The 11740-nt window shown below is 40.1% G+C and overlaps 2 protein-coding genes across 4 annotated transcripts; both read left to right on the top strand.

Moving 5' to 3' along the window:
• The first annotated feature begins 246 nt into the window (after window positions 1–246).
• On the top strand, window positions 247–3717 carry LOC115736138 (protein DETOXIFICATION 16-like). The gene is made up of 8 exons (XM_030667662.2): window positions 247–719; window positions 1411–1955; window positions 2272–2358; window positions 2468–2524; window positions 2622–2860; window positions 3037–3155; window positions 3241–3327; window positions 3420–3717. The coding sequence occupies exons 1-8, from the start codon at window positions 441–443 to the stop codon at window positions 3477–3479; spliced, it is 1473 nt and encodes a 490-aa protein (XP_030523522.1). The 5' UTR covers window positions 247–440; the 3' UTR covers window positions 3480–3717.
• Window positions 3718–5165: 1448 nt separating this feature from the next.
• On the top strand, window positions 5166–8510 carry LOC115736136 (protein DETOXIFICATION 16-like). Of its 3 annotated transcripts, none has more exons than XR_004014857.2 (8): window positions 5166–5470; window positions 6109–6653; window positions 6984–7070; window positions 7223–7279; window positions 7376–7562; window positions 7784–7902; window positions 8012–8098; window positions 8183–8237. XR_004014857.2 is itself a non-coding variant. In XM_048278230.1 (8 exons), the coding sequence occupies exons 1-8, from the start codon at window positions 5192–5194 to the stop codon at window positions 8243–8245; spliced, it is 1338 nt and encodes a 445-aa protein (XP_048134187.1). In that variant the 5' UTR covers window positions 5176–5191; the 3' UTR covers window positions 8246–8510. The 3 variants fall into 3 exon arrangements, 2 of the variants coding, with proteins under 2 accessions (XP_048134187.1, XP_030523520.1); XM_048278230.1 differs by having other exon boundaries at window positions 5176–5470; window positions 7376–7476; window positions 8183–8510; XM_030667660.2 differs by having other exon boundaries at window positions 5177–5470; window positions 7376–7614; window positions 8183–8510.
• Window positions 8511–11740: the final 3230 nt, after the last annotated feature.

Here is an 11740-nt window from a genome sequence, read left to right as displayed (position 1 = left end):
CGCATTTAACACCTCAGAAGCCCTCTCACGCAGGTTAGACAGACTGTTGGAGAATTTAATACTAAAAAAACATAGAGGCTTGCTAGCCTGTGTTGGCATTGGACGGTCAATGCCAATCACAAACTTGTGGCTGGCAAATAACAAAAAAAAAAAAAATTGTGAAAAAAATTTATGGCAAGCTTAACACGGTTAGCACGGTGTGCGGACAGGCAAGACTTTCTCTAAAACGTATGTCCCGACAAAAATCCGACCAATATTACTTAACCAAGCACGTGAGAAGACAGACAAAGTCGTCAGAGAAAGAAACGTGTGTTGACGCCTTTGGAGGCATGAACTTGGTTATTTTCTGATGAGGGAATCTCCAGGATCTCTAAAGCTATTGCCCTGTTTTTTCCCTCTGCTTCGCTTCACTCTGCCCAAAAGCGCAGAGGAGGCAATCAATGGATGTGGAAGAACAGAAACAGCATCTGGAGTCACCCCTGTTAGCAGTTTCCCAGGAGAAGAAGGCGTCCACATCCGGGAATGGATTCAAGAAAGACGAGATTTTCTCGGAAATGAAGCGTCAACTGTCATTGATCGGGCCATTGGTATCGGTGAACCTGATGATATATTGTTTGCAGGTGATCTCGGTGATGTTTGTGGGTCATCTTGGAGAGCTGGCACTGTCCGGCGCTTCCATGGCCACGTCCTTCGCTTCTGTGACTGGCTTTAGCATGTTGGTAAGGCACACCAATTCTTCCTGTTTTAATCTTGAGATAAACCAAGAGATGAAAGATATTAAGAATCTCAAAGTAGCATCATCCTATGTCACTTCCAGGAAGAATTCTTGCAGGCTGTTATTTATCTTGGAATAAGTATAGTGCCACTTCTATTATTGACATGATTATAGGAGTTCTATTTCATGTTCAATAAACCGAGTCTAGCAATTGTTGGATCAATTCGGACTGCGTGTACTTCTACTTCCCAAGAACCATGAATAGATTGTTTGTTTATTAACCTTGGTTCCTTTTCAGATTGTTGCAGTTTAACAAAGATTATTCTACTGGACGTGATATAGCTCAATAAGCTCAGCGTGCTAAATGTGTTATTTTCTCCCCTATAGCTAGGTTTAGCAATACCAAGATTGGAAACTTAATGTTGGTTTTTGTCACAAGTTAGGACATTTGTTGACTGCGCTTAAAAAAGGTTGTTGGGGACCCCGGTCTGAAAATGAAATAGATAGAGGAATTTTCTTGTTCAGATACTTCCATTGGATATAGGCTGAGTGAACTATGGCAATACACTCCTGATGCTCCAAGCAAGGCCTCATTTGGGTTCCTAGGATACACAGTGACAAACTTCTTGAACCTCATTTTGGGGCATATGTGAATCGCTCCGAACACCATCTTATAGATGCTTGGTCCATAACAGGTAGGAATGGCAAGTGCATTGGATACATTTTGCGGTCAATCATATGGAGCTAAGCAGTACCACATGCTTGGTATCCACAAGCAGAGGGCCATGATCGTTCTCCTATTAGCAAGCATTCCACTCGCTATCATTTGGGCCAACACGGGCCAAATCCTTCTCTTCTTCAAGCAAGATCCTCAGATATCGGCGGAGGCAGGATCCTATGCTCGGTTTATGATCCCTAGCATTTTCGCATATGCGCTCCTGCAGTGCCATGTCAGGTTTCTGCAGGCGCAGAACAATGTCGTTCCAATGATGGTCAGTTCAGGAATCACCACCTTGCTGCATATTTTCATATGTTGGTTTCTAGTGTTCAAGTCTGGACTCGGAAACAAAGGCGCTGCTTTGGCAAATGCTATCTCGTACTGGATAAACGTACTGTTACTGGCAATATATGTCAGAATTTCACCGTCTTGTAAAAGAACTTGGACCGGTTTCTCCAGGGAGGCCTTTCATGGGATTCCTGGATTTCTGAAATTAGCAATTCCTTCTGCTGTCATGATCTGGTAATTCTCAAACTTTTATGCTTCTCCTAGTTCACTTTGGCAACCAAAAAAAAAAAAATCTATAAAGACCAAAAAACTTGCGGGACAGTGTGGGAGACAAATGATGGTTATAATCCTCCTTCATAATTATTAATGGGCTGTCAACCTTTTCACTCTAGTTTATGTTCATGATGTGATTTTTACAACTTCCAAGGGATTACTTTTTCTTATTAATTGGCTCTGACGCTATTCTTTGTACAACATCGACATTGGTTTCATGATTCTCTATAGCTCGAACCAATTATGATGGTTCTGTTTGCTTCATTGCCTGCAACAGCTTCGAGATTTGGTCATTCGAAATGGTGGTCTTATTATCAGGACTTCTTCCCAACCCAAAACTTGAAACATCGGTCCTCTCAATCAGGTGCATCCGTTGTTTGTGTCAACAAGAAGCGAACAAAATCTTTAACCTCTGGGCACCAGTTGCTATTATTTTTAATCAATGTAAACTTACTATCTTGTGCTTGTGTCAGCCTGAACACCTGCTCCTTGTTTTACATGATACCTCTAGGACTCAGTGGTTCAATAAGGTAATACTGACTGTTTAAGCTTTATTTACTTCAGCAGATCTTGCAAAAGCAGCAGCCATTCCTCAGTCTCACACTTTCTTGGCCTTATTTTTGGCAGCACGAGAGTTTCAAATGAATTGGGCGCTGGAAGACCACGAGGAGCTCGTTTGGCGGTTTATGTTTCCTTAATGATGGTTGCCACAGAAGGCTTGCTTGTAGGTACTCTCATGATCTTCGGTCGAAGGGCGTGGGCCTACCTCTATAGCACCGAAGAAGAAGTCGTGAACTATGTGGGAGAAATGTTGGTACTGGTCGCAATTTCCCATGTTATCGATGGCATTCAGTCCGTATTTTCAGGTATACTTTGCTTATTATTGCAGTTCAATGGCGCGCCTGACCTAGATTAACTTTGACCACTTATCATGAGAATTAGGGAGGGAATATGGAGAATGTGTCAAATTGAAATATGTTTGAGTAAAACTGACCTGTACTTAAACCGTTTTGATGCTATAAGTAACGTTTTTTTTTTCCAGGCATTGCAAGAGGATGTGGATGGCAAAAGATTGGAGCTTTCATCAATTTGGGTGCCTACTACTTGTTGGGTATTCCGGTTGCCATATTCCTAGCTTTTGTCTGTCACATTGGTGGAAAGGTAAACCACAGTTATCCTACCATTCTACTGCAATTCGTCTTTTTCGATATTCCTATAATTGCTCGTTCTTCTTATCGAGCTGCAGGGCCTTTGGACCGGGATTATAGTTGCACTCATTGCGCAAGCATCGTTACTTGCAGTCCTGACAGGATGTAGCAACTGGGAGAAAGAGGTAATTTAGAGCGAGTCGATAAATTGAACTTTTCTGCCGTGTAAGCTATTATTGAATCAATGGTTCGTACTTGGCATTTGTCATTGTTGCAGGCAAAAAAAGCCACTGACAGAGTACATAGCGCGGTGACTCCTGCCGCCGGATTGTCATGATAAAGCTACGGTGAAGAAATATCGCCATTGGAATTGGATGATCGACTGCTAAATCCGGTTTCAACGCCGCTTGTGTTTTCCTCAGCGTAATTTTGTTCTTGACTTCCTAGATTTGTGGGGAGTACCCTTGTCAGTGGATTGTACTTTGTCTTCTTCATCCTCGATCAATTAATGGGAAATGAATAAGTTCCCTGCAGCAGCTACTAGGGACCATCTCAAAGTTGAGTTGTTCTTCTCCGACCTAAGCTAGAACTTCTTCTCTTGTTGTTTGCGATAGCAATCTCTCTCTCTCTCTCTCTCTGAGGCATCAGACTACTTCGCTTGTCCAAGACCACCTCCTGAGTCCTTTCAATGGTCCGCTACTCATTCCGATATTAGGAGATCGCAAAGAATTGCTTTCTCACGAGTCACGATAGAATCTCAAGAAGTTACAATGAGCATCGAAACCTTGCGCTTAAGTCATAATTCTCCATGATCCATCGTTCGTATCAAAACCTTGGGCCAAACCACGTAGGACGGAGGGTGGCTGACTGGTATTCACATTAGGGATTTCTGGCCAATAGTGGCTGGAAAGACTAAATTGACAAGTTATCAAATGGTTTATGACTAAATCGGCAAATCACCAAAATGTATAGGTCCATATTGACAAAATTGAAAAGTTCAAAATCAAATTAGCAAGTTGTCAAAAGGTTTAAGATTAAATTGGTATAATTGAAAAGTTTATGATCAAATTAGCATGTTGTTAAAATGTTTATGACTAATTTGGCATAATTAAAAGGTTTAGAATTGAATTGATCGCCTTCAATAGGTTGAGAACTTCTTGAACAATCATCCGTACGGTAACTTGTCAATCGGAGATTCCCACATTCTGAAAAGTACTTTAAAATGAAAGAAAATTAAAGATCCAACTTCTTCACATGAGTAATAATCCAAAAGTTAAAAACTTTTAAATCAGCTAACTTGTTGATCATCGTGTTCATTTACATTATATAAGAATTTCACTAGTTCTGAAAGTGAAGTTGAGGGTCATAATTCATAATAAAAATTTGAACTCTAAGAGAGCTTAATCTCTAATTGTTCAAATGATTGATCTTACGCAGCTTAGAGTTGTGAAATAATGAAGTTCGTTGATGATTGTGGTCATCTTGATTATGGAAGAACATATGTTTAGAGATCCATTTTAACTGGAAAAACTTCCAATTTTTAAAATGTTACCAACACTTTCATGAATTTGCGAGAACAGAAAACTTTGTCGATTTTACAGACAAAACAGCAGAATCGTCCACTAAAATGCATGGTTTGATGATTAAATAATTGGTCTTAATTGCCAAACGACCAGTCACTGAACTTTAGTTCAATTTTCATCATGTCACTTAAAATCAACCAAATCATCTGTCGATGGATCACCGATTGAACATTACATAGATTAACTTGAATGAAAGCGCTATTAAAATTAAGTGACATGTTTTTAAAAAAAAAACAAAGGCAAAAGTTTGCGAAAGATACTTTCTCTGGTGATTTTTTAAGCGACGCATCAGCACCCCATTGCCGATGACCATGCAATAATTTTCTTACTTTCCACTCCACAAAGAATGTTTTTTCATGATTAAAGCAAAACCAGAAGCAGTGGAATCTCTAGGATCGCTAAAGCTATTGCCCTGTTTTTGCCCTCTGCTTCGCTCACCCTGCCCAAAGCACAGAGGAAGCAATCAATGGATGTGGAAGAACAGAAACAGCATCTGGAGTCACCCCTGTTAACAGTTTCCCGGGACAAGAATGCATCCGCATCGGGGAATGGGTTCAAGAAAGACGAGATTTTCTCGGAAATGAAGCAGCAACTGTCATTGGCCGGGCCATTGGTATCGGTGAACCTGATGATTTACTGTTTGCAGGTGATCTCGCTGATGTTTGTGGGTCATCTTGGAGAGCTGGCACTTTCTGGCGCTTCCATGGCCACGTCCTTCGCTTGTGTGACTGGCTTTAGCATGTTGGTAAGACAACCAACCAAGAGATGAAAGATATTAAGAACCGGAAAGTAGCATCATGCGATGTCACTTCTATGAAAGTTTTCTTCGAGGCTGTTATTTATCTTGGGAGACGTATAGTATTGACATAATTATAGGAGTCCTGCTTCCTGTTGAATAAACAGAGTCTAGCAATATTTGGATCAATTAAGACTGCGTGCTCCTGCTTTCCAAGTACCATGAATAGATTGCTTGCCATTAACCTTAGCTCCTCTTCAGGTTATTGCAGTTTGACAAAGATTGATCTACTGGTCATGTTATCTCTCCATAAGCTCAGTGTGCTAAATGTGTGATTTTTCTCCCCTCTAGCTAGGTTTAGCAACGCCGAGATTGGAAACTTAATGTTTGTGTTTCTCACAAAATAGGACATTTGTTAACTGCATTTAAAAAGGAACCCCGGTCTGAAAATGAAATAGATAAAAGAATTTTCTTGTTCAGATTCTTCCATTGGGTATAGGTTGAGTGAACTATGGCGATACACTCTGATGCTCCAAGCAAGGCCTCATTTGGGTTCCTAGGATATAGTGACAAGCTTCTTGAATTTCATTTTGGGACATCTATGAACTGCTCCAAACACCATCTTATAGACGCTTGGTTCATAACAGATAGGAATGGCAAGTGCATTGGATACATTTTGCGGTCAGTCTTATGGAGCTAAGCAATACCACATGCTTGGTATCCACAAGCAGAGGGCCATGATTGTTCTCCTATTAGCTAGCATTCCACTCGCCACCATTTGGGCCAACGCTGGCCGAATCCTTCTCTTCTTCAAGCAAGATCCTCAAATATCGACAGAGGCAGGATCCTACGCTCAGTTCATGATCCCTTGCATTTTCGCGTATGCACTCCTGCACTGCCACATCAGATTTCTGCAGACACAGAACAATGTCGTTCCAATGATGGTCTGTTCAGGAATCACCACATCGCTGCATATTTTCATATGTTGGTTTCTGGTGTTCAAGTCTGGACTCGGAAACAAAGGCGCTGCTTTGGCAAATGCTATCTCGTACTGGATAAACGTGCTGTTACTGGCAATATATGTCAGAATTTCACCGTCTTGTAAAAGAACTTGGACAGGTTTCTCCAGGGAGGCCTTTCATGGGATTCCTGGATTTCTGAAATTAGCAATTCCTTCTGCTGTCATGACCTGGTAATTCTCAAGCTTTTATGCTTCTCCTAGTTCACTTTTGGCAAAAAGAAAAAAATGATGTATTAAAGATCAAAAATTTGCGGGACAGTCTAGGAGACAAATGATTCATAATCCTTCTTCAGAATCATTAATGGGCTGTCAACCTTTTTATTCTAGTTTATGTTCGTTATGTGATTTTTACGGCTTCAAAGGGATTACATTTTTCTTATTAATTGGCTCTTATGCTAATTGGAGCTTATGCTATTCCTTGTACAATATCGACATGGGTCTCCATAATTCTGTAGCTTGAAGCAATTACGATGTTTCTGTTTGGTTCATTGTCTACAACAGCTTCGAGCTTTGGTCATTCGAAATGGTGGTCTTATTATCAGGACTTCTTCCCAAACCAAAACTTGAAGCTTCGGTCCTCTCAATCAGGTGCATACATACTTTGTATCAACCAGAAGGGAACAAAATTGCTTTCTTGACACCAGATTTTTTCCTTTTTTTTTTTTTTTTTGGGATCAATCTTCACACCAGTTGCTATCATTTTTAAACAATGTAAACTTAGTATCTTGTGCTTGTTTCAGCCTGAACACCTGCTACTTGGTTTACATGATACCTCTAGGTCTCAGTGGTTCAATAAGGTAATCCCAACTGTTCGAGCTTTATTTACTTCAGTAGATCTTGAAAAAGAAGCAGCTATTCCAGAGTCTCACAATTCTTGGCCTTATTTTTGGTAGCACGAGAGTTTCAAATGAATTGGGCGCTGGAAGACCACGAGCAGCTCGTTTGTCAATTTGTGTTTCCTTGATGATGGTCGCCACCGAAGGCTTGCTTGCAGGTACTCTCATGATCTTCGGTCGAAGGGCATGGGGTAACCTCTATAGCACAGAAGAAGAAGTCGTGAACTATGTGGGAGATATGTTGGTAATAGTCGCAATTTCCCATTTTTTGGATGGCATTCAGTCCGTGTTTTCAGGTATACTTTGCTTATTATTGCAGTTCAATGGTGCACCTGACCTAGTTTAACTTTGACTACTTATCTTGATATTTAGGGAGGGAATATGGTGTCGAATCTTAAATATGTTCCAAGTCAAAAGTGACCTATACTTCGATCGTTTTGATGCTATAAGTTACATTTTTTTCAGGCATTGCAAGAGGATGTGGATGGCAAAAGATTGGAGCTTTCATCAATTTGGGTGCCTACTACTTGTTGGGCATTCCGGTTGCCATATTCCTAGCTTTTGTCTGTCACATTGGTGGAAAGGTATATCACAGTTACCCTACCATTCACTGCAATTCGTCCTTTCCTTTCATCGTCCCTAGTATTCAGTCCGATATTCCTATAATTGCTGGTTCCTCTTTTCGAGCTGCAGGGCCTCTGGACCGGGATTATAGTTGCACTCGTTGCACAAGCATCGTTACTTGCGGTCCTAACAGGATGTACCGACTGGGAGAAAGAGGTAATTTACAGTAAATTGAACGTTTCTAGCGTGTAAGCTATTATTTGATTGATGATTGTTACTTGGCATTTGTCATTGTTGCAGGCAAAGAAAGCCACTGACAGAGTACACAGCGCCGTGACTCCTACTGTTGGATTGTTATCATAAAGTTCCGGCGAAGAAATATCACCATTGGAATCAGATGGTAGACTATTGACTCCGGTTCCTGGAGTTGAAAACAAGTGCGAATTGATGAAATAAGACGTACTTATACCCTGTAACAAACAGCTATTAGAGACCATCTCGAAGTTGAGCTGTTCTTCTCCGACCTAAGTCTGACATAGATAAGCCTCCATGAAGTATCGAGACAATGTTACCAGTTTGAACTTCTCCTCGTCGTGTTTGCGATAGTAGTCTCCTCTCTCTCTATCTCCATCGTCCAAGACCACCACATGAGTCCAGTTAAAGGTCCGCTATGTACTCTGATATTAGAAGATCACAAAAAATTGCTTTCTCACAAGTCACAATCGAATCCCAAGAAGTTACAACGAGCATCGAAAATTTGTGACTAATGCAAAATTCTTCATGATCCATCCTTCCTATCAAAACCTTGTGCCACGCCACGTAGAATGGATGGCGGCCGACCGGCATTCACGTCGGTGACTTTTGGCCAATATTGGCTGGAATGACTAAACTAGCACGTTGTCAAAAGATCTATGACTAAATAGGCAAATTGTCAGAATATTTATGACTAAATTGACATAATTGAAAAGTTTAATACTAAATTAGCAAATTGTCAAAAGGATTAGGACTAATCTGGTACAATTGAAAAGTTTAGAATTAAATCGACCGCCGTTAATAGGATGAGAAGTTTTTGGACAATTATTGCGCATAGTAACTTATCAACCGGAGATTCCCACGTTCTGAAAAGTACTTTAAAACGAAAGAAAATTAAAAGTTCCAACTTCTTCACATGAGTAATGTTGCAAAAGTTAAAAACTTTTAAATCAGCTAACCTTGTTTATCATCGTGTTGATTTACATTATAGAAGAATTTCACTAGTTTTGGAAGTGAAGTTGAGGGTCATAATTCATAATAAAAATTTATTCTCTAATTGTTCAAATGATTGATCTTACGCAACTTAGAGTTGAGAAATAATTAAGTTTGTTTATAATTGTGGCCATCTTGATTATGGAAGAACTTCATATGTTTGGAGGTGAAGCTGCGCCCAAAATCAATCTTATAAAATGTTACCAACACTTTCATGAATTTGCGAGCACAATTTTTTTTTTCGATTTTACACACGCAGAACGGCAGAATCGTCACTATATGATTTGATGATTAAATAAGTGGGCTTAATTGTCAAACGACAAGTCACTAAACTTTAATTCAGCTTTCTTCTTTTCACTTATCAATTAAATCATCTATCCAGTTAATTTTGGATGGATCACTAATCCATCGTTACGGAGATTAACTTGAATGAAAGCAGAACCAAAATTATGTCACCTAACCGATATTAGGGTTAATATCACAGAAAACTCCAAACTAGTATATCTATCATAAATTTACTCCAAACTAATTTTTTGACCAAAAAAAATTTCAAAACTAGTACACGTATGATAAATTTACTCCAAACTATCTTTTTTACACATAAAATCACGAACTTATACATATTTGACAAATTTACCCTCCGTTAATTTCTGTTAAATTGAATTTATAGTACCAAAAATCCAAACTTGTATACTTTTGACAAACGGATGGTAAAAATCTCAAATTATTATACCCGTTAATTGTCCCATGTTATCTAACTTGGCAAATTGATTGTAAAATTTAACGAAAACTAACATAGGGTAAATCCGGTATCGATGCATCGGTTTGACTATTTTTTATGGTAAAAAAATCAGTTTGCCGTAAATTTATCGCACGTGGGAAATTTTTGTGATATTAACCTGTCATGACCCGAACCCCGCGAGCTCGTCGACATCCCACCCGGCCATGCTTAAGTACGCTTCTTCATGATCCAAAGGCCAACAAATTCTTACGAAAGCAAAAACTAAATCCCGTACATAAACAATTAACATCACGATAACTTGGGACGGTAAAAGCAAACTTATTTACATATACACATATTCTTTACAGCTTTCCAACTTAAGGCTTCGGAGGCCACTGTACAAACCTATGATCACGTACTACAAAAAGGTCAAGTGGTCAAAGCCTACTATACTTCAAAAAGAAAACCCTCAACAAAAGTCAAGAGGCCGCCTACACTAGGCCCCATCCTCGCTATCATCGGTTATAGATCCTACGCCTTCCTCTTCCTCCTCATCGGCCACGGATGGCTGCTCCACATCGAGTGGATTCACGATCTCCCCATCCTCTTCCGGCACCGAGACCTGCGGGTCGGGGTCCAAACCTTCAAGACCAGCATCGGGGTGTACCACTACGCCGTCCGGAGGTGCAGCATTAGTGGGGTCTCATTCCCCAACTCCGTCATAGGGGATATCAAAACCCCTCAAAGGCCCCACTAGCATATCCCCATGCCTATAAGTCCAAGCCAGGTACGTGTGGGCCTTCCAAAAAAGCTCTCCTACGTCCACCCATATAGTGGTAGCGTGCCTATAATAAACCTTGTCAACCCCTACTAGATATTCTGTCACCACTTTCTCCATATCTCAGGGAAATTCCGGATCTCCGGGGCGGATAATTCATGGTCGAGGCGGAGAGTCCGAAAAGGGATAACCCACGACGGGATGAGAATAAATCTCAATAAGAAAGTCCCTAATCCTAGATCAGGGCGTTAGTGCCTCAGGACACGTCCTAAGTCAGCAATTCTCAACAATTCCTCCCTCAATCAATAATTCATAGAATAAATTCCAGAATACTTCATTCTTTCTCCCAACTTACTACACTTTAATAAAAAAATTTCACGTTACTCCAAAGCCCACGTTTAACGCCTCAGGCTATAATAAAAAATCCACGTTACTCCAAAGCCCGCGTTTAACGCGTCAGGCTATAATATAAAAATTTCACGTTATTCCAAAGCCCTCATTTAACGCCTCGGGCTATAATATAAATGGACAAACCCGCGTAATAATGCCTCGGGCCATTATATAGTCCGGACCAGCGTAATAACCCCTCAGGTCAATATAACCCATGTAATAATGCCTCGGGTTAAAATTCCGCACTTCGCTCAATTATTCTTCATAAAGACCATATAATAACAATAACTCCTCAATCGCTTCTTCATATACCACACGGTTTCATAGAAACCTCCCGATCAATCCATCTTCACCACATGATCTTGCTAAATTTCCCGATTAGTAGATCGAGACCATACGATCTCACCAATTTTCTCTAATAAAAGATCGGGACCATACATTCTTTCTAATTTTCCCCGGCCGCTCAATCGAGACCACTCGATTTAATTATACTGAATAAATATTCGATCGGGACCACGTGAATCACTCACGTTAAATAAATAATAAATCGGGACCACCTGATTAAATCACACTCAAGCCGTCGGCCAATCGAACTACACAATTAATTTATGCTAATGCAATAATTAATCTACACCATACAATATTAATTATGCTAATGTAGCAAATAATATATGCCGTACGATTAAAATTATACTAAGGTACAATTAATACGTACCCCACAATT

This window comes from Rhodamnia argentea, chromosome 4 (genome assembly GCF_020921035.1).
Source record: "Rhodamnia argentea isolate NSW1041297 chromosome 4, ASM2092103v1, whole genome shotgun sequence".
In the NCBI taxonomy this organism is placed as follows: Eukaryota; Viridiplantae; Streptophyta; class Magnoliopsida; order Myrtales; family Myrtaceae; genus Rhodamnia; species Rhodamnia argentea.
The sequence above is the reverse complement of the archived record's forward strand: the minus strand, read 5'-3'. Positions and strand labels throughout refer to the sequence as shown.

Coding starts and splice junctions, on each gene's coding strand:
- LOC115736138 (XM_030667662.2), top strand. CDS start 441: ATGGATGTGGAAGAACAGAAACAGCATCTGGAGTCACCCCTGTTAGCA. Junction 2,359..2,467: donor ACATCGGTCCTCTCAATCAG/GTGCATCCGTTG, acceptor TGCTTGTGTCAG/CCTGAACACCTGCTCCTTGT. Junction 2,861..3,036: donor CATTCAGTCCGTATTTTCAG/GTATACTTTGCT, acceptor TTTTTTTTCCAG/GCATTGCAAGAGGATGTGGA.
- LOC115736136 (XM_030667660.2), top strand. CDS start 5,192: ATGGATGTGGAAGAACAGAAACAGCATCTGGAGTCACCCCTGTTAACA. Junction 7,280..7,375: donor GGTCTCAGTGGTTCAATAAG/GTAATCCCAACT, acceptor TATTTTTGGTAG/CACGAGAGTTTCAAATGAAT. Junction 8,099..8,182: donor GTACCGACTGGGAGAAAGAG/GTAATTTACAGT, acceptor TCATTGTTGCAG/GCAAAGAAAGCCACTGACAG.